Source organism: Ursus americanus, chromosome 1 (assembly GCF_024610735.1).
Source record: "Ursus americanus isolate L20-20 chromosome 1, mUrsAme1.1.p, whole genome shotgun sequence".
NCBI lineage: Eukaryota > Metazoa > Chordata > Mammalia > Carnivora > Ursidae > Ursus > Ursus americanus.
Genome location: NC_142127.1, coordinates 49,748,213 through 49,771,720, shown reverse-complemented (window position 1 = coordinate 49,771,720; position 23,508 = coordinate 49,748,213). Strand labels below are relative to the sequence as shown.

Here is a 23,508-nt window from a genome sequence, read left to right as displayed (position 1 = left end):
CTCAAATTCTGTTAAAACTAGTACACCCATTCATATGTTAGTAATTTACAACCTATTCTGGAGAATGTGGCATGTTTGTATAACTGAGCCATAGAGATATTCCTGCCCTTTGACTCAGTAATTGCATTTCCCAGGAATTTATCTTAAGGAAATGATTTAACAGATACAAAAATATATTACACAAAGACATTAATTCATTTGAATGTTGTAATAAAAAAACTAATAGTTTATTATGGGCATATCAGTATGAAATATTGTTCATCTGTTAGAACCATTTTAAACACTGGAAATGTTAAGAATACTACTGTATTTAATGTAAACACAGAGACAATATACAAATGTAAAATAATTTCACTCAGAAGGAAGAATTATGGGAGCGCCTGGGTGGCTCAATCGATTAAGTATCCAACTCTTGATGTCAGCTCGGGTTATGATCTCAGGATCCTGGGATTGAGTTCCATATCAGGCTTGAGGCTCAGCAGGGAGTCTGCTTGAGGATTCTCTCGCCCTCTGCCCCTCCCCCAGCTCCTGTTCTAATAAATAAATCTTTTTTTAAAAGAGGAAGAATTATGGGTACTTTATTATTTAATCAGTATTTAATACTGTTAAACAGACTTTTAAATTCTAATAAAAAACTTAAGATTGAGCTTAAGGAATTAAATCATTTGACCTCTGAGGTCTACGATTCTAATCATTCTCTGATACAGTGCTGGGGGTTTTGCTGTCCACTTTCCTCTAGTAGGCAAGGAGGCAGTGGATGAGATAAATTTTCAGAATAGACGAGGTTCTGATACAACAAGCTGGGGCCTTGGCAATTTGGAGACAATCAGGAACACAGAGTGTTTTGTTTTTTTCCTCTCACATTTTAAGTCACATATAAACTATGAATTTTGAATGACTTACAAAAATGCTTTATTTTAGATATATATCACATCAACACTCACATTTTAGTATAAAAGCATTTAGAATGAGAAGAAAAGATATGAAAAGGATAAACATGTTATCTTAGAACAGGGAGGAAGCCTAGAGAGAATTCTAGTACAACCTCATTTTACAGATGAAAAAACTGATGCTCAGAAAATTCTTACATGTACAGAAAATGCAATTTGGAGGACAGGAAAAAAATTAAGGGTGATTGGAGGGGGGGGAAGGTCAGTGAAAAAAAGTAAAGGCCACAAGTAAATACAGATGTGTATGTGGATGATAAAATGGGTGAAGGCTACTCTTGGAGGGTGAAAGTGATCACCAGGACCTAGAAGGTGGCTGTGTTGGGTTCATACATAGTCTACACACCCATCCTTGTATTTAATTACATTATACAAGGTACAGATCTATGAGATTTTCAACCTTCTAAATCCATGAAGGGACAGCCTTTCAAGTCCAAAGATTAATGCTAAAGCAGATTTTTATCCATAAATGGATCATAGAACATTGCTTTAAAAAAAAGTACAGAAATTGGTATTCCACTGGCTTTTTCTGGTTTCTACATCAAAAATATGTTGAAAGATAATTTGTTTAGATTGTACTGACCGCCCACCCCTTGGAGCTCATCTCTAAGTATTGAATGTGAATTTTGAATGAGAAGTTTTTAATTAGCTAATTTAGATGGAAAGCAAATTGCTTTCATGTATTTTCAGAAAGGATTTTAACTGAACTAGTTCATTCTATCTGAACAAATTGTGTACATATATACTTTCAGAAATCCAAGTTTCATCTACATATATAAGCTTTGAGATGAGACTAAAACTTTTCCAACAGCCTAATTCAAAGGGGATGGCTTAGTGCTGCTGGTATGCTGCTGACCACAGCTGTTGTGTGTCCAGAGGGTACTAGTTACTTTGCTTCTCCTAGGTTTGACAGGTTTTACTGGTGGAAAGCAGATCTAAGGACAAGACAGTGCTTAGCCAAGTTGGGATTTTGCCTTAAGCACTGAACAAATCGGATTTTAAAAGTTCAACTTACATGCCATTTTTTTATGTTATACAACACCTCACTTACTGGCACACATTATAAACATGAGGCTTTTAATGATTCCATATCAAGCAATTTATTTATACTCTAATAAAAATAAGACTACAGTAAGCAATTTATCATTGCTTTTGGGTTTTTTCCTCTTGGACTTCGACATCTTCAGAACCTTGTAACAAATCACAACACATATACACCTCATTTTACACAAGATATATTTCAATAATGGCATATAAATTGATTTTTATAAACTGACTTATTATTTTACATTATTTATAAAACATTTATGTTTTTTTCCCAAAATTTTATTTATACATTTATGCTAACTTTTAAATTATCTTCAATTAATATGTGATGTCAAACATTTTGGCTTTAGGCTATATCTAGTTTCCTTTTTCTCTTTTACCCACCCATCCTACCCCCAACAAACAGTTAGTAGAGGAGTTTATTTAAAAACAAATCTATACTAGGAATATTTACTCTATTTGGAGAACTTACATAGGAAAAACAAGATTACTAGGGAAGACCTTAAAGAAATGTGTTTTAAAAGTGCCAGATGTAAAATCTTAGAAGCAAAAAACAGGAGGAATGATAATAAAAGCCTAAAAGCCATTTGTGACAACGTGAATGGACCTAGACGGTATTATGCGATGTGAAAACCTAAAGTTTTTTTTAACAAGACCAAAAAGTTTATTTTAAGTACTTAAGAATCATATCACACATTAGCATATCACAACTAAGCATTTATTATACTGGTAAGAAGGGAAGCAATTGCAGTGGTATTTCAGAAGCTATATATTTTTTTAAAATGTAATATATGCTCATAGACTCTAAACAGTATTTTAAAATATACAATCTCTCCAAAAGAAAATATTCAACTAAAGATAAGATAGATAACTTTTAATGTAAGTAAATGTTACAAGATTTTAAAATTAAAGTCATCATCAGATTTTCCACAACACAATGTACAGAAATTTGCAAACTTCCTGTACAGAGCCAAATCATCTTTACTCTTGAGCGAGGCGTTCAATAACACGTCGGTAATCTTCCACAAGTTCCTGAAAGCTTTCTTCCAGCTGTTCGTGTTGCATGCTTATTTCTATTTGGTTCATCTGGTTTGTCAGTTCTTCTGGTCTGAGACATTTTCTCATTTTAGCAAGATCTCTCTGCTTTTTCTAAGCAACAAACACAATTATTGGTTAGACTAAGAAAGAAGATAAATTTCCTTATATTCTTTGAATTTTAAGTCTCCACTGTTGTAGGAATATGCCCAAATTTGTCCCACACAGTTTTTTCCTTAAGGAAGCCTAAACATAATGTTAACCATGAATTACAAACCCTCCAAATGGAGTTAACTAGAAGACTCGGAATTTGTGTCAACTGATGGTAAATATACATACACTAACAGCCCCCTCTCCAAAGCATAATAAAGAACTGGCCAGTGCAGACACCCAAAAATTTTTTAATAAATAAATGTATTAACTGAAGAAAGACAACTGAGATTAAGTGCTATTATTTTCCATTTCACTACTGAATCATTAATTCGTTGCATTAGTTTTAATTCCAAACTGCCTTCTTCCTGCCACTAAGTTCATCTCTAAGTTTCCTTACCCAGCAATGTATTTATGGACCACATATTAATTTTAACATAAACCGTCTGAAGAGTTTCAGAATAACCAAAAACTGTCCCACTTCAAAAATGTAATATTAACTAGCACTTACTGAATTTCTACTATCCAGAAATACATTATCTTATTAAACCGTCCCAACCCCCCACCCACACATTTTACTGAGAAGGAACCCACCATGCTGGGCCAGAAGGGAACCAGTAACAACCTTCAGGTAGGACACTGTGTCAGAACAACACTGTGCTAGTAATGCTGAGGATGGGACTGGAGGACCAAGTTCGCAGCTACTGCAAAAATTCAAGTGAGATGATGAAAGCCTAGACCAAGCCAGTAGGATCAGAGATGGAGGGGAAATGGCAGATTTAAGGAAGAAAATACTGCGTGATACGGGGAATGAAGAATGACTCCAAGATTCCTGGATAAGTGGCAACACTGCAATACAGTATGGAAACACTGCAATACACGGAACTTTCATATATTTTGGGTAAGCTGTTCTAGATTAATATGTCAATCTTCTTTTACTAGAACATATAATAAAGAGCTAACTTTACATAAAGATCAGAAATCACATCTATTAACTCATGTAATCCTAACAACTCTTTAAGATAGGTAGTCTATTTTCTACAATTGATAGATGAAGAAAAAAATAGGATACGGGAGTTGAATAAATTGACACAAAGGTAGTTAAGATGAGAGGCCAGAATGCAAACCCTAACAATCTGGTTGGAAATCTGTATTTTTTAGTTCCTGTATCTAATTGCCTTTCAAAAGACAATCAAAACAAACAAACCCTAAATCCATCATAAAAGCTAATAAATGTCCCTTAAAGAGAACCCTAATAATTTTGGAATACTAGGCAAGTGTGTCATGATTACTACTTAAAAAGCTTAAAATAAAGCTAAATTAATAACCACACGTTTTTATTTTACTTTTTTAAAGTAAGCTCTACACCCAACGTGAGGCTTGAATTCATGACTCTGAGATCAGGAGTTGAATACTCTACCGACTGAGCCACCCAGGTGCCCCCAAGATTCTGCATTTCTAACAAGCTCCTAAGTGATGCTAATGTTACTGATCTACTGATCACATTCTGAATATCAGTTCCAGAGAACTGATGAAAGTTCACATTTATTGTTCCTAAGTCCTACGAGGACAGTGTATTCCTTGCTCTTCAATCATGTGGATGAGAAATACTTTGTTTCTGTTGTAAAAGTTATTTTTTCTGCCAACAGGCATGACTGCACTATATAAGAGCATTTAACTTAAGAAAGCAGTTCAGGAACTAAAGGGTAATTCATCAGCAAATTACTGTGGTGTGTGATAGGAATAGAAGCTATTTTTCTAAATTGCTAACCAGTTATAACGTTTATTAATTTAACCCCATTGCTTGAAGATACCTCCAATCATATTAAATTCTTATATATATAATAGAACCATCATATTAAATTCTTAAATATTTCTAGACTATCAACTTTTGTTGCAAATAACCTATAAAAGGAATCCTGTGCCAGTAACATACTGTTTTAAATTATTATGCTGTTCTTAAATCTGAGAGCTTACATCCCCGATTTATTACCCCCCCACCTTCAATTTCTTCATTGGATGTCAGAATTAATCACTACTTTAATTTTTATTGGCATGATGGAAAATTTATGAATTAGCAGTGCCTGGGTGGCTCAGTCAGTTAAGCATCTGACTTTGGCTCAGGTGTAATCTCAGGGTCCTGGAATGGAACCTGTGTCCAGGCTCCCTGCTCAGTGGGGAGTCTGCTTTTCCCTCTGCCTCTCCACCCTCCCCGCCCCCCTACTCGTGCTCAGTGCTTCCACACACTCTCAAATAAAATCTTTTAAAAAATGATAATAAAATACATAGGAACAAAAATACCTATAAACAGCTTTATGGAAAAAATATAAAACTATATATTTAAGCTCCTCATGAACATGTAAGGTATGATTCAATTTTAAAAATAATTTGAGGTTATTTGCTTTATTCATCTTTAATATTCCTTAAATTATTTATATTCCATTGTCTATATGTATATTACAAATTTATCTTTTAAAGAATGTGTAAAAAAAACAATTAAAAACCCCCAAATTGATTTGGGGAACACCCCTATCCAGCCAAGTGACATACATTGGGAGAACAAATGAAATAATGAAAGGTAGAACCCCTTAAGATTGGAATAGATATTCTATAAGCTTTAGAATACTTTTTTCCCTTCCAAAAACAAAAACTTAATTCCTTCATAGATTAGGGGAGGTCATAATTTTTAATTAATGAAGACAAATTAAAGATGGCATTATTTTAAACTTATTTATGTTAACATTTGGCTTGGATATGAATTTATTTCCAGAAAATAGCCCTTTCTTCTTGCCTAGCTTTCACATGTTCCTAGAGGGCTTACAAATATAATCTCAAAAATGCTACCATCTCTACTAAGGGCTCCTTAATTTCTTTCGGCTGAACTAGTCACTTTTGTGAAGTATAGAGATAAGGTTCTTTTATAAGAATTTTAAAATAATAATGGTGTGGAGGCATATTAATTCCAAAGACCTGTCAAAAGACATCTTTTAAAACATGCACCACTGTATTTCATTTCTTTCTGTTCAGTGCCTAACTACGGAGACATTTCCATTTTATGGAAGGGAAGTCTAATACCCAGGTGTTAATAAGCTGTCAACAGTTACACAATTTCTAAAAGAACCAGACCTCAAAACTGAGTTTCCAGATTTCAAATGCAATGATATTAACAATGATTCTAAATTTTATATTTGTAAACCAACTAAGAATTAAATTATTCCCATGAAACAATATAAAAGCTTTAATGCTAAAACCAAGCAGCTACACCAATTTTTCTTTTTTTAGCCAAATTGTTCAAATTTATCTTTTTTTGAACACCTAAAAATTACTTCTGTAATGGAGAGGAAGTTTCTTTTTGTGCTTTAAAAAAATGATTCTAGTTGATAAAGGTTATTTCCCCCCTTCTGGCACTGATAAAATGAATTACCAGTGTTTAAAAACTATTAAAGCGAGGTACAAGTACTTCTAATAGCTACCCAAATAATTTCTTAGTGGGAGAGTGTGTTTAGACTGACAGGTAACCTTGATTCCTCAAATACAGGCAGCACAGAATTTGCTATCAATAAATAAATAATTTCATACTTCAGTAATAACAGTGACAATCAAAATTTTAAATTTCTTTTCATAAAATGTGAAACATGTAAATTTTACACTCCAAACTTTCCCCATTAGGCATACATTTTAAAGACCTAAAAAAAATTCTAAATCACACTCATTATTAAGCAATTTTACTTTATTCTTAAATATAATTTTACATCTGAGAATACTGTAATAACACAACAAAGTACATAATATCATACTGGAATAACGAAGAAAATCATCTGCATCCATTCAACAAGGAAGTCACAGCACTCCTCCCACGTTTATTGGACATTTAACTTATTTCTAGACTTTCTTGAAGTTTGTGGTAGGTTTCCTACCCCAAGCAGTGGGACTATCAACCTAAAGTAGGGGAGGGGGACCCTCAAGCTTTCTTGTTTTTCTCAATGGGATAGAATACTGGATAACTGAACTTATTAAAATGCACATTACTATAAATACAGTTCAAGCAAGCATCTGAAGAAGTTGTGATCTATGTATGAGCTTTAGTGCAAGGATGGTGACACTCAGCTGTGTTAAGAACCTAAAGAGTTTAATACCCAGTTTTCAGTTGTCTTTCAGATAGGTGAACTTGTTTGCAGGTGAGGATACTTAATATAAAAAATCCAATCATTACCATTCTTTAAGGTAAAAAATACTTGCTTTTATGAACTATAGAAATTCCTATTTGGCATGAGTTTGTGACTGCTTACATTTAGAATTCATCATCTTTCATGTGCTACATCTGCCTATATAAAATGTCAAATAATTGTCTGAGATGCATAATTCAATAAATTATTTTGCTAAAACAGTTTTAATATAGCCATATCTCATTTTATTGTGCTTCACAGATATTCTTTTTTTTTTTTTTTTTTTTAAACAAACAAAGGTTTGTGGCAACCCTGGTCCAGCAAGTCTACTGGCACCATTTTTCCAGCAGTATTTGTTCACTTCATGTCTTTGTGTCTCATTTTGGTAATTCTTGCAAGATTTCAAACTTTTTCATTACTATTATATTTGTGGTGGTAATCTATAACCAGAGATCTTTGATGTTACACTACTGTAATTATTTTGGGGCACCACAAACTGAGCGATAGATGATGAACTTAATGTTGTGTGTGTTCTGACTGCACCACCGACCACGTGTCCCCCCCCATCTCTCCTCAGGCCTCCCTATTCCCTGAGACAACAATATTGAAATTAGGCGAATATTAAAAAAAAATTAGGCCAAGACTGAAATTAACCCTACAATGGCCTTTAAGTGTTCAAGTGAAATTGCACATCTCACACTTTAAATCAAAGCCAGAAATGATTAAGCTTAGTGAGGAGGCATATCAAAAGCTGAGATAAGCCAAAAAGTAGGTCTCTTGTGCCAAACAGGCAAAGCTGTGAATGCAAAATTCTTGAAGGAAATTGAACATGCTTCTCCAGTAAACGCACAAATGATAAGAAAGCAGAACAGCCTTACTGCTGATATGGAGAAGGTTTTAGCGGTCTGGCTAGAAGATCAAACCAGCCACAACAGTCCCTTAAGCCAAAGCCTAATCCAGAGCAAGGCCCTAACGTTCTTCAATTCTCTGAAGGCAGAGAGAAATGAGCAGGCTGCAGAAGAAAAGTCTGAAGCTAGGGGAGGTTGGTTCCTGCAGTTTAAGGAAAGAAGTCATCTCTATAACATGAAAGTGCAAGGTGAAGCAGCAAGTGTTGATGCAGAAGCTGCAAGTTATCCAGAAGATCGAGCTAAGATAATTAACGAAGGTGGCTCCACTAAACAACAGATTTTCAATGTAGACCAAACAGCTGCCGCCTTTTTTTTTTTTTAAGTTTATTTAAGTTATCTCTATACCCAACGTGGGGCTCAAACCCACGACCCTGAGATTAAGTCACATGCTTTTTTTTTTCTTTCAAGATTTTATTTATTAGAGAGAGAAAACGAACGATGGGGAGGGGCAGAGGGAAAGAGAGAGAGAGAGAGAGAGAGAGAAGCAGACTCCCTGCTGAGCAGGAAGCCCAACATGGGGCCCAATCCCAGGACCCAGAGGTCATGACCTGAGCCGAAGGCAGACACCTAACCAAATGAGCCACCCAGGCACCCCAAGTCACATGCTCTTCTGACTGAGCCAGCCAGGCACCCCAAAACAGCCTTCTTTGGAGAAGATGCCATCTAGGACTTTCATGGCTAGAGAGGAGATGCTTGGCTTCGAAGCTTCAAAGAATGGGTTGAGTCCCTTGTTTAGGGTCCCTAATGCAGCTGGTGACTAAATTGAAGCCAATGCTCATTGACCATTCCAAACATCCTAGGGCCCTGAAGAATGGTTTTACTGTGGTTTTACTCTGGTTTTACTCTGCCTATGCTCTAAGGGAATAACAAAGCCTAGATGACAGCACATCTGTTTGCAACACAGTATATTTTAAGCCCACTGTTGAGACATACTGCTCAGAAAAAAGGATTCCTTTTAAAAGATCACTGCTCACTGGCAATGTATCTGGTTACCCAAGAGCTCTGATGGAGATGTACAACGGAATTGATATTGTTTTCATATCTGCTAACACAATATCAACACGGTAGCCCATGAATCGAGGAATAACTTTGATTTTCAAGTCTTACTATTTAAGAAGTGCATTTCATAAGGCTATAGCTGCTGTAGATAGTGATTCCTCTGATAGACCTAGGCAGAGGAAACTGAAAACCTTTGGAAAGGATTCACCATTCTAGATACCATTAAGAACACTTGTGATTCATGGGAAGAGGCAAAATGTGGAAGAAGTTTATTTCAACCCTAATGGATGACTCTAAAGGGGTCAAGACTTCAGTGAAGGAAGTAACCAAGACGTAGTGGAAGAACAAGAGAACTAGAACTAGAAGTGGAGCCTAAAGGTGCGACTGAATTGTTGAAATCTCATGATAAAATCTGAACAGATAAGGAGTTGCTTCTTATGGATGAGCAAAGAAAGTAATTCTTGAGATGGAACCTACTCCTGATGAAGATGCTGTGAAGATGGTTGAAATGACAACAAAGGATTTAGAATATGACATCAACTTTGTTGATAAAGCAGCAGCAGGGTTTGTGAGTACTGACTCCTAATTTTGAAAAAAGTTCTATTGTAGATAAAATGCTATCAAACAGCATTGCATGCAATAGAGAAAGGAAGAGTCAATCGATGTGACAAACTTCACTGCTGTCTTATTTAAGAAACTGTTATAGCCAACCCCAACCTTCAGCAACCACCACCCTGATCACAGTCAGCAGCCATTAACATCAAGGTAAGACACTCTACCAGCAAAAACATTATGACTCACTCAGAGCTCAGATAATGGTTAGCATTTTTTAGCAATAACATATTTTTAAATTAAGGTATGTCAGTTTTTAAATGTAATGCTATTGTACACTAAGCAGAGTATAGATTGTAAATGTAATTTTAAATGCACTGGAAAACCAAAAACTTCCATTTGACTTGCTTTATTGCAATATTCACTTTCTTGCAGTGGTCTGGACTGAACCTGCAGTATCTCTGAGGTATGCCTGTACTCTGAAATGCTGCCATGATAACATCTAATTATACTGTTCTATATCCCCACATTTCAACATAAAGAAATTTTCTAGATGACAAATTAATATTACTTCCAAACTCAAAACTTTTGGAAAGAGCCATTTTTACCAATTTTCTGATGTTTCTGAAGTGATAAATATCAAAGAATAAAATGCTACTTTGAACAATCTGGGGGAAGAGAGACCATTACAATGTTTTACAACCTGCTATAGATAGTCCATAAAACAGAAAATTTTGGGATTTGTCATTTATGTTCCCAGCTATTGCATCGTATAAGCCTACGGTATAGTGTATATAAATGTAGCAACCACATGTCAGGTGCTCACTAATTATTTACTGAACAAATTAACAAATATTCTCCCCAATCAGCTTACTGCACAGCTGCAACTATCATAGCAAATCCTCATTCACACAGGCTGTCATGGGCAATATCTACCTTATAATAACAGCCAAATGATCATGAGGACAAACCTAATCTAGGAGGGGAAGTTTCTGAGTTTCTGAGAGGAAAATATGGGAGATGAGAAAAGGGGTAGGGGGTAGAAGACAAGAAAGACTGTTTAAAAAAATAAGTAAATAATACTATGCTGCAATTTCAGCTATGGTAAAGTATAGAGGTTAAAAATGGCAACCAAGGCCATATTTAGGAAGAAGGGAGCAAATGCAAACACAATATATATAACAAATAGGAAACTAGAGACTTAGAACAAGTTTAATGTAGAACAAACTAGAGACTGTTAAAACAAGGTAATTTATTCAGGAAAAGTCTGAGCATTCAGATATTTAAAAGATGGCAAACAAATGAAAAGTAACCATGGGTAGACTACCCTTGGGATTAGTTTTTAGGTGAATGAAAACAGACTTATAGCTTACACTGGAAAATTATGACAGTGAGGCTTCTTATAACTAACTGGAAGAATATTTTCACTTTTGTAAAAGTTAATTTAGGAAAACGACTTGGACTGTTCCACAGACTGGCAACTGCTACACTTTCTTCTCCATTTTATTATTTATTTATTTTAAAAAGTGTTTTTTAAAGTAAACTCTACCCCCAATGTGGGGCTTGAACTCTCAACCCCAAGATCGAGTCACATGCTCGGCCAGCCAGGTGACCCTCTTCTCCATTTTTATTTATTTATTTTTTATTTTCTAAAGATTTTATTTATTTATCTGAGTGAGAGAGAGCATGAGCCAGGGGGAGGGGCAGAAGCAGACTCCCCACTGAGCAGGGAGCCCGATGCGAGGCTCAATCCCAGGACCCTGAGATCATGACCTGAGCCGAAGGCAGACACTTAACCAACTAAGCCACCCAGGCGCCCCTCTTCTCCATTTTTAAATAGTGACAAGAATATAATGTTTAAGACTCTGGAAAGTCCTACCTTATATGGACTAATTAGTCTCCTTTTGATGTCCAGTCTATAGCTTCTGTATTGTTCAGCATCACTCATGTCAGTTACCAGTAGTCGAAGAATTTCATAAACCCGCCTAGCATGTTGCTTAATGAAACAAAAGAACATGAACACTTTTAATTACAAAATAGTGATACTTTCCCAAAAAAACACAGGATATATCGAGTATTTGCTATGGGCCAGAAATTGTGCTAGGTACCAGACAAAAAACAATAAAAGATAGTCTCTGCCCTCGAGGAGCTAGCAGCCTCATGGGTAACACAAACGACTGAGGTATGGTTAATTTAATGATGGAAATATGTGTAGGGTAGTATGGTAGCATAGCCTGGGGATGGCCTACGAGGATTCCTGGGGAAAGAAAACCTGAGCTAAATCTTAAAGGGAAGGGACCATGCCAGTCTAGAAAGAGAGGAGGGCACTGTGAGTGTACAAGTGCACACAGCACACACGTGCAAGACTGAGGCAGCTTGACACAGCTGGAGCACAAAATGAAAAGTAGTGAGTAGAAGTAATGTGAGGACAGAGAAGCTGAGAGCCTTACATAATATATTAAAAGAGTTGGGCTTTTATCTAGTAGGTGATGGATTTTACTTTTTATTTTATTTGTTATTTTTTAAAAATTTTATTTTATTTTATTATTTTTAAAGATTTTATTTATTTATGTGACAGAGAGACAGCCAGCGAGAGAGGGAACACAGCAGGGGAGTGGGAGAGGAAGAAGCAGACTCCCAGCAGAGGAGCCCGATGTGGGACTCGATCCCGGAACTCCAGGATCATGCCCTGAGCCGAAGGCAGACGCTTAACAACTGCGCTACCCAGGCGCCCCAGATTTTATTTATTTTAGAGAGAGGGTGAGCAGAGGGAGAAGGAGAGGGAGATCATCTCCAGCGGACTCCACACTGAGCACAGAGCTGATGCAGGGCTCAATCCCAGGGCCCCAAGATGATGACCTGATCTGAAACCAAGAGTCATACTCCTAACGGACTGAGCCACCCAGGAGCCCCTAGGTGACGGATTTTAAATGGGGGCGTGAGCAAAGCACACAAAAAAGCATTCTCTCAGCTACATAGAAATGGTAGCAAAAAGAAAGGCAGGGAGACCAATTAAGAAGCTGTGCTATTAAATCAGGCAAAAAATGATGAAGGCATGAACTAAGAATCAATAAGAATACTAAAGGAACAAGGATTCTGGATAAACAGAAGAGGAAGGATTGGGTGTGGAGGAGGGTGTACAATGACAGTGAATTTTCAGTCGAGGTGAGATTTAGGAGGCAGCAGAACATAAAAACCTGAAGAAAACTCTAGTCTAAGAACGAGGATTTAAGCAGTATCAGTATACCAGACAAGATTTAAAACTGTAGTTTTTGGTTTAAACCATAGTTTGTTTTATGGTTAAGAAAGCATAAACAGTGAAACAATGAGGGGAGGTCAGAACTCTATAGTACAAGTAACAGTTACAGGGCAGAGAAAAACAAAGAAATATTAGGAAAATCAAGAAATCTTGGTATCACTGAAGCCAAAAGAGTAGCCCATAGTTTTCTGTTTGTGCCATATATATTTATTGGGGGTAGGGGAGAGATCAGGTATAGGTATATGGGGAAGACGATGTTTGAACTTTCCAGAAGGGACACCTGAACAAATCAGTATCTGGCAAGGCAAAAAGATGGAGGAATAGAAGAAGGGGGTATCAAGGGCAAAGGGCATAGTTAACGTAAAGCGATATAAAAGGAAGAAAGATGTAGCATAGTTGGGAAATAACAAGAGGTTTAGTAATGCCAGAGCATGTAGGAAGGTGGTAGAAAGTTGAGTCTGCCAAGGTTGGTGGGGAACAAATTATGACAGGCTCAGTTTGCCATACCAAGTTTTAATTTCTTTAAGAAAAAAGTATGATTTTGAAAAATGTGTTCTTATTCCCTTTCTTTTAAAAGCTGAGCTGTTGAATAAATTCTCTGAAGGTTTAATATAGTCTGGACATTCCAAATATTTCTAAACCATACATTTATCTTTAAACCAGGAGCTATTCAAGTGTTTTAATGCAGGAGAAGATGGAAAGTTTCAGTTCAAATTAAGCTGTTGAAGGTCAGTGACCAGGAAACTTTTTTTACCTTTTTAAGATTTATTTATTTTGAGAGAGAGAGAGAGAGAATCTTAAGGAAACTCCCTGCAGAGCGGGGAGCCGGATGCGGGGTCTCAATCCCACAACCCCAAGATCATAACCTGAGCCGAAATCAAGAGTCAGACACCTAAGGGACTGAGCCACTCAGGTGCCCCAGGAAACTTTTCATATACAGTGTTGGGAGTGCAAGAGGAAAATCTATATTGGAGAGTTAGATGAGTTCTCCCAGGTAGAGTAAGTAAAATGAGGGAAAACGAGGACTGAAAAAAGAACTTTGGGGAAGAATTATCTTTAGGGAACTTATAGAAGAGTAAGAGCCAGTAAAAGTATCACAAAAAAGATGATCACAGTAGTAAGTGAAAAAAATCAGAAACTATAATACCGTATCAGCAAGGGAGGAGAGGGTAATAGTATCATATACTAGTCCTTACTATTGGAATACCCTTCAACTCTCTCTCTCTCTCTCTTTTTTTTTAATATTTCTTTATTTATTTTGAAAGACAGAGAAAGTGTGCACATGAGCAGGGGCCCGGGGCAGAGGGAAAGAAACCCAAACAGACTCTATGCTGAGCCCAACATGGGGCTCAATCCCAAGACCCCAAGATCATGACCTGAGCTGAAATCAAGTCTGATGCTCAAACAGCTGAGACACCCAGGCGCCCCTCAAATACTTTCATAATCCAAATCCTACCCATTCTTCAAGGCTTCGATCAAATGCATCTCTGTCCCATGAAAAACTCTGATTCCCTTGCATACATAAATATAATAAACTAAACTTCCTCCTCTGAACTGCCAGATTATTTTTTCTGTACCTATTTTAGGATATTTACTACTTTAAAATTCAAATATATAGAAGTATATTTTATAATTTATAATTTCAAACATTTTATAACTATTTTATAATTTCAAACATTTTCTTGAAAAGTAAAAATAAGATCATACTATCCATTTTGTTCTTCTTGTTACACTTAATATAGCCATAATATCAACTATCTTCCCATTCTATTAATGAAGAAATTCAATTGCCCTAAGTCACAGAGTAAGTGGTGTAGCCAGATCTTAAACCAATTTGGCTTCAGAGCCTGTACTCTCAACCAATGCTACTTCCCACACGTGTATTCTTAATGTACCCACAATGTTTAAGTTACATACTTAAAAAAAAAAAACCTCAAAACTGAAATGTTTTTCCTTCTACAGAATAAAAATACCTTATTTATTTTGAACTTCTGTTGTGCCTCTATTGCCATGTCTTCACTGAATCCTTGCATCAACTTTTCCCGGGAAAAACAGGGCAAATCTTGACAAAGTTTCACAAGCACAAAGTCTCTTAATTTCACATAGCTTTTGGATGGATCTTCCGCTAAAGAAAAGGCAGAATAACATTTCCCTTATACAACATAATTCATCATTTGTGATCTCAATATACATGCTAGGCTAGAAAAACAAATATTTTTAAAAGAACTATACAAGGCAAAAGTTACAATGAGAAAGAATTATTCCTTATTAATCAAACAACAGCACCATTATCTTTGCCAAATAAAATTATAGGTGTAATCCTTTTGCAAAGACATATAGTTGTAAAATTAGAGCTACTCCTTTCAAATGTAAACTTTTTGATGGGTGTTATCTATCATATGCATCTTAGTTTTATTAAAGTAGCTATATAAAAGAGAGATTCAAGTTTGGACAATCAATTCCTACTCTCTGATGGCTAAGGCTTCTGAAGCTCAATTTATAACTCCCTTACTTCAATCCAATAACCTTTATAGTCTGTCATACTGCTTTTACCCAACAACAATAAAAAAACCTCTTTGTTTTCACAAGCAAATCTTCTTTTTTTTTAAAGAATAAAATGACAATATGGTTTTGATCCTTTCTTCAATGCATCTGAATAGCACAGATCTTCCCTTATGTTTGTCTCTTATGTAGTGGACAAAGAAAACAAAACATGATAGGTAGAAAGACGACTACACAGAGTGGGGCGCCTGGGTGGCGCAGTCGTTAAGCGTCTGCCTTTGGCTCAGGGCGTGATCCCGGTGTTCTGGGATCGAGCCCCACATCAGGCTCCTCCGCTAGGAGCCTGCTTCTTCCTCTCCCACTCCCCGTGCTTCTGTTCCCTCTCTTGCTGGCTGTCTCTCTCTGTCAAATAAATAAATAAAATCTTAAAAAAAAAGAAAAAGAAGACTACACAGAGAAAATCATTTTGAGTCCCAGTTCTGTCATTCATAGATGTAGGACCATGGGCAAGTCACCTTACTTTTCTGAGCTCTTGCCTTTTTTTTTTTTTTTAAAGATTTTATTTATTTATTTGACAGAGATCCCCGGTTTCCGATATAAGGCTCGATGATTCATTAGTTGCGTATAACACCCAGTGCACCATGCAATACGTGCCCTCCTTACTACCCATCACCGGTCTATCCCATTCCCCCACCCCCCTCCTCTCTGAGGCCCTCAGTTTGTTTCTCATAGTCCATAGTCTCTCATAAAAGCAAAGCTTCTAAATAGACGTTTCTCAAGAAGATACACAAAGGGACAATAAGCACATGAAAAGATCCTCAACATCATTAGCCACAGAAAAAATGCAAATCAAAACCACTGAAATACCATTTCCATCCACTAGAATGATTAGAATAAAAAAGACAGTAACAAATACTGATGAGTGTGTTGAGAAACTGAAACCTTCATATTCCTGGTGGAAATGTAAAATTGGTACAGCCACTTTGGAAAATAGCCTGGTGGTTCCTCAAAAGGTGAAACATAGTTACCAGATGTTCCACCATTTCTACTCCTAGGTATGTACCTGAGAGATATGAAACATAGGTCCACACAAACATTTGTACACAAATATTTATAGTAACACTATTCCTAAGAGCCAAAAAGCAGAAACAACCCAAATGTCCATCAATTGATAAATGGATACATAAAATTTGGTATATCTACACAATGGGAATATTCTTTGTCAATAAAAAGAAATAAAGAAATAATACATGCTATAACAAGGATGAATCTTGAAAACATGCCAAGTGAAAGAAGCATCATGTATTATATGACTTCAATGTCCAGAACAGGCAAATCTATAGACACTAAAAGTAGATTAGTGGTTGCCTAGAGCTGGAAGGGTATAGGTAGTGGGGGGTAGAAGAGGAAAGGAGTGACTGCTAATGAGTACTGGGTTTCTATTTTGGGAGAAAGGAATATTCCAAAATTAGATTATGATAATGGCTACACTGTAAATATCATTTCAAAAATTGTACATTTAAGTAAGTGAATTGTATGATACGTTAACTATATCTCAATAAAGCTGTTTATTAAAAAAAAGTCTGAGCAGGGGTAACGTTTTATGATTGAGTCATTATCCAATCCTCCATTCATTCGATCTGTATGCACTGAATACTTTTTTTTTTTTAAAGATTTTATTTATTTGACAGAGAGATAGCACAAGCAGGGGGAGCGGCAGGCAGAGGGAGAGGGAGAAGCATGCTCCCTGAGCAGTAGGAAGTGGGGCTTGATCCCAGGACCCTGGGATCATGACCTGAGCCAAAGGCAGACGCTTAACTTACTGAGACACCCAGGTGCCCCGCACCAAATACCTTCTTAATGCTTCCTTGTGGTATTAACATCATATACATGTAATAATGAAGTATATATTATAGGACTATAGCTTTAAAGTGAAATCCTGTCACTGTATGAGTTTGGTATGAAATTATGGTTTATTAGGAAGGTACACAGATGACAAAATCAACAGGGAAGAAAATAACGGAAGTACAGACCTTGTCAAAAGCCAGAGACAAACAGAAAATCCTGAAAGCAGCAAAAGGAAAACCACTCATCAGAAACCAAAGATGGCTAGGAGTCAGTGGGGTGATATATTCAAAGTACTGAAAGAAAAATAACTGTCAAACAAGAATTCTATATCCAGCAAAATTATCCTTCAAAATGAAGGTAAAATAAAGACATTCTCAGAAAAGTAAAGATCGAAGAAATGTGTTGCCAGCAGACCTGCCCTTAAAAGAAAACTAAAGAAGTTCTTCAGTTTAAAAGAACACGATACCTCAAATCTATACGAAGAAATTAAGAGCACTGATAATTATGAAGATAAATATAAAAGTCGGTATAAATATATTTTTCTCTTTCCTCCTCTCAACTGACTTAAAAAACAATTACATTAAAAATAATTATAAAACCAATGTTTGGTACCTAACATATAAAAATATAATATATATCACAACAGTAGAACAAAGAGAGGAGGAAGAATAATTATAATGAAATAATTTCTTTATTTTACTAGAATTGAATATTAATCTGAGGAAAACTGTGATAAATTAAGATGCATATTGTAATCCCCAGAGCAACCACTAAGAAAGTACCTTTAAAAAAGTGGAAAAACAAAAACAAAACAAAGGAATTAAAATTGTTCATTTAAAATTTGTCTATCTATGGGGTTCCTGGGTGGCTCAGTCGGTTAAGCATCTGACTCTTGATCTCAGCTCAGGTCTTGATCTCAGGGTGGTGAGTTCAAGCCCTGCACTGGGCCCCGTGTTTTTTATTAAAAATAAATAAATAAATAAATAAATAAATAAATAAATAAAATCTATTTAACACAAAAGAACAACAACAAAAAGCAACATATGGAAAACAAACAGCAAAATGGGAAGCATAATTCCAACCATAATGATAATTACATTAAATCTAAATATATTAAACACTCCAATCAAAATGCAGAGACTGTCACTGGATTAAAAAAAGATCCAACTATATATGCTGTCTACAACAGAAACATTTTAGATTCAAAGGCTGAGAGTGAAAGAATGAGTTAAGCATTATCACGATAAAAAACAATTGGGAAAAAATACAGTTCAAAATGAAAAAAATTACAAGAGAAAAAAAGGCACATTTTACAATGACAAGTTAATTCATGAAGAAGATATTACAATTATAAACACACATACAACTGACAACAGAGGCCCAAAATAAATGAATTAAAAACTGACAGAATGGGGGGAGAGAGAGACAATTCAACAAAAATAGCTGGGAATTTCAATACTACTCAATAATGGATAGAACAACCAGACAGAAAAAGCAGCAAATATAGAGAAGACTTGAACAGTTCCATCAACTAACTTGACCTAGCTCGTAGTTAGGTAACATTTCACCCAACAACAGCAGAATACACATTCTTTTCAAGCACACATGGAACATTCTCCAGCATAGATCATATGATGGGCAAAAAATTAGTAAATGATGGCCCATGGGCCAAATCTCAACCATGGCAACACAGAACATACATGGCTTTGCAAATCATGAAATATTTATTACTTGGCCCTTTAAAGAAAAAGTTTATGCACCCCTAAGGTAAACCATAAAACAAACTCAATAAATGAAAAAGAACTGAAGTCATACAAAGCATGCTACTGACAACAACAGAATTAGATATCAACAGAAGGAAATTTGGGAATCCACAATATTTGGAAATTAAACAACATGCTTCTAAGTAACCCATGAATCAAAACGCCATTAGAAGAGATTTTGAACCACGGCACCTGGCTGGCTCAGTTGGTAGAGCATGCAACTCTTGATCTCAGGGTTGTAAATTTAAGCCCCACACTGGGTATAGAGATTACTTAAAAAAAAAAAAAAAAAAAGAAAGAACAAGATATTTTGAATTGAATGAAAACATTTATGAAAATGTATGTGCTCAGCTAAGGCAGTGCTTATATTCATATATAAATATACATGTTACATATAAATATGGAAGTATTTGCATGTTTAAACGTCTATATTAAAGGGGCGCCTGGGTGGCTCAGTTGTTAAGCGTCTGCCTTCGGCTCAGGGCGTGATCCCAGGATTCTGGGATCGAGCCCCACATCAGGCTCCTCTGCTGGGAGCCAGCTTCTCCTTCTCCGTCTCCTGCTCCCCCTGCTTGTGCTTGCTCTTTCTCTCTAATAAATAAATCTTTGGCTTTTTGTTTTTTTAAAGATTTTATTTATTTATTTGACAGAGAGGGACAGCCAGCGAGAGAGGGAACACAAGCAGGGGGAGTGGGAGAGGAAGAAGCAGGCTCCCAGCGGAGGAGCCTGATGCGGGGCTCGATCCCATTACGCCGGGATCACGCCCTGAGCTGAAGGCAGATGCTTAACGACTGAGCCACCCAGGCGCCCCTCTAATAAATAAATCTTAAACAAACAAACAAAACACCTAAGTTTCAGTCTTCAATAGAATAAGAGCAAATTGAACCCAAGAAATAAGAAGAAAATAATAAAAAATCAAAGTGGGAATCAAATAAGTAGAAAACAGAAAAAGAAATTTTTATGAAAACACAAGGGATCTTGTATGACCAAAATAATTTTGAAAAAGAACATGACTAGAATACTTTCTGATTTCGAAACTCAATAGAAAGGCTGAGGCACTATTGCTGCCAGAGCCATGATGCCTAAAAAGGGAGCAAGGGAGGCCACAAAGGCCTAGCCAGCAGTACATGAGCCCTTAGGAAAACGATACACAGCTCTAGGCTGGAAATCAAAAGGCCAGGGAAGAGGAGAAGCAAGGAGAGAAGCTGAGGATGATGAAGATGACCACCAGCAATGGTGTGAAAGGGCTCATCAACATCAAGAACCACAACTGGGTGGCACAGATAATCAGAAAGGTAACAGAAATGGATCTGGACAAGCCAAGGAGCTTTCAAGGAAAGATAAAGAAGACACGAGAGAAAGCAAAAGAGCATTACATTAAAATGCATTCAGTGGAAAGACAGAACAGGCCAAGGTTGACCTCACCTGGCTGGAGATCAACCATAAAGAGCAGAAAGAAGTGCAGGAAGTCACCAGGAAGAAAGAAGAAGCAAGGAAAGCAAAGATGATGCAACTTTTATCAGGAAAACGAATGCAATCACTTACTCTAAATAAGTAAGCATGGCCTGTGGGAGGAACTGGGCCCTATTGCCAGGACCTCTGCTGTGTCTTGCCCACTCTATACTCTGGCGCCACTGAAGCAGCCCCTCAGAGCTAGAAGCTCCCCCTGTGGCCTGGGCCTCCTCTTCATCATCTTAGCACATAAATCATTTTGGGGGAAAGGAGAGCTGGGGGACTGGGGAGGGAATAGTGGCTATCTTTGAGACAAAAAGATAAGGGCTATATTTCCTATATAACCAATGGAATGGTTTTGTTTTCAGAATTTAGAACCTCTGCTGGGGGGCAGAGGGAGTACATAGGAGGTGGGGTAAGAAGTTTTCATTTGGCAAGTAGATTACACCTTAAGGGGAAGTTGTGCTGGGGTCAGCCACTGATGAGTTTGCAACAATCAGACCCAGACTGTGTTGCCTGGGTGCTCACTCAGAGACTATACTTCGAGTCCCTGAGGGTCATGGCTCGTCCCTGGCCAGACCCCTCTAACTGAAGCCTCCCCTCTCTGCCTTTTCCTACCCCATTTCCCAGCCACCTGGGCAGGACCAATATCCATTTTTAACCCTACTCATCTATTATTTCAAGAAACTTCGGTTTACTCTATAGCACCCAGGCAAACCACACTCCACAAATTCAATGTATGTATTTGGCATATTAAACTTCATATTATCATTAAAAAAAATATCCAACTCAGTATAAAGCTACGGTAACCTAATCAAGACAGTATGAAACTGGCATAAGGACAGACATATACATATGATTAGAGTCTAGAAATAAATCTCTATGTTTATGGTCAACTGATTTTCAACGCAGGTACCAAGGCAATTCAATAGAGGAAAAACAGTCCTTTTAACAAATGGTATTGGGTCAACTGGATAGCCAAATGCAAAAAGATGATTTTAGAAACTTACACACAAAAACTAACTCGAAATGGATAGGGACTGCCTGCAAATAGGCATGTGGGATCTCTTTACTGTGACAGAAATATTCTAAAACAGGACTGTGGTGATGGCTACAAAACTAGGCAGATACACTAAAACTCACTGAACTGTACACTTAAAATGGGTGAATTTTATGGTATGGAAATCATAACTCAATAAAGTTGCTTTAATTAAACCTCTTCTAAGTGACAAAAATTCTCAAAGAAGCATCTCTTATTTTTTTTAAAGTACTAACAAGATGAGGCTCAAGCTTATTCAATGTCAATTTTTCCAAGTCTACCTCTTCTAAACTGATTTAGAAAAAAGATCTGTGTTATCAATTCAAAATAAAATTTAGTATGAGTAATAGCTTAAGTAACTTATATGACCTCAGAAAATTAGGAAAAAACATATCCTAGAAAAAAGAATTACAACTGAGAAAAATCTAAAAACTCATGCCACGTTCCTATCAGAAATTCTCACATAAATCAAAAAAACATGCAAAAAATTTCCATTTAGCTTTACATAAGCTGTTACAGACTGACAATACAAGGGGCCAAGTCACCATTTCAATCTTTAAGTACATTAACCAAAAGTGTCAGACTGAAAATGAACTTAAAATAGTGATACTCAATAATTCATGATACCTTTCAATTCCTTTGTTTCCGTGCTACAAAGATAAGCAATACATTTAAAAGATGAAATTTGCTTGAGTGTAAATCTATAGTGGCATGCAAAATAAAAAACTGAGTTTTTTCCAAATATATATAACAACTTAAGTGCTCTTCTATTATTTTTGTAAAAACCTCTCCATATTAACATGCTATATTAGCATCATTATCAAATGAAATGAGATAGCACAAACCACCTATGTATAAAAACCTTATAGATACTATTCTAAAATATTCCATTCCAGTACTATAAAGCACATTTAAAAGACACTTATAATTAGCTCTTAATACACTGATAGATTAGTAATATTGATATATACTCCAGCCCAAGATCAGTTTCTATTGCCAAAAGCAATTCTCTTCATAATTCTAGAAGAAACAAATCATTGATTCAATTTACAAGGTCACACACTTAGGTGTATTCAAATGCTTTATATCTTAAGATAGTGACAACCTCAACAGGAAGATGTACATGATATAAAGAACCATCTTCCAGTATTTTACTTTAAAATTAGGCGCTAAAAAAGAAAATGAGTGGCAATTACACCACAAACACCTATCTATCCTGTAACATAGGCCTGTCAATGTTAACTTTTAATCATTACTATATCCGGCTATATGTCTAGCAGGAAAAAAGCCACCTCAGTATAAAGAATATTCAGGATTGCAAAGGGAGATCCGGAACCTGCTAAAGATCCACAAAGTTAGAAATACATATACGAAATAATGGAGAAACAGGTAACTAAAATGACTCAAAAGTGAAAAATCCTGTTATTTTCTTTTTTAAAAAGACTGGGTATGGAAATTTAAAAGAAATATCTTCACGAAAACAGCTGATAAGGAATTTTATTAATTTATAATGCTGAGAAATGTTAACATTGAAAATAAAAGCTGGTATCCAGTTTTCAAATTCAGAAGTCCTTTAGCATGTTTAGCCTTTTCTCTTTGGAGACGTCAGTTTGCAATGAATAAAGGCTACCACTATTGATGACTCTTCACTGAGATTTAAGAAATAAAATTCTTTATCTGCTAATTGGTGCTAAGTATCAAGGACTTTATTGGTTGGAGTAGACAGAAGAAAATGGTTAAGAGGCTTCACAGAAACAACTCCCGCTGGCACATTACCCACTAGAGAATGGACAAAGACTACTTATGTGAACTCTAAGTCTCCAGATTAAAATCACCAAAAA

At 36.3% G+C, this 23,508-nt stretch overlaps 1 protein-coding gene across 3 annotated transcripts in view; it reads right to left on the bottom strand.

The window, feature by feature from the left end:
• Positions 1-344: 344 nt before the first annotated feature.
• Positions 345-23,508, bottom strand: part of HAT1 (histone acetyltransferase 1) — a 61,596-nt gene continuing 38,432 nt past the window's right edge. For 2 of the 3 annotated variants that reach the window (XM_045779837.2, XM_045779840.2), the window contains exons 9-11: positions 15,037-15,188; positions 11,684-11,800; positions 345-3,143 (exon numbers count right to left, since the gene is read on the bottom strand). In XM_045779837.2, the coding sequence (XP_045635793.1) occupies positions 2,976-3,143; positions 11,684-11,800; positions 15,037-15,188 (437 nt within the window). In that variant the 3' untranslated portion in view covers positions 345-2,975. The remainder of the gene's footprint in view (positions 3,144-11,683; positions 11,801-15,036; positions 15,189-23,508) is intronic. The other variant, XM_045779828.2, reaches the window with a different exon arrangement.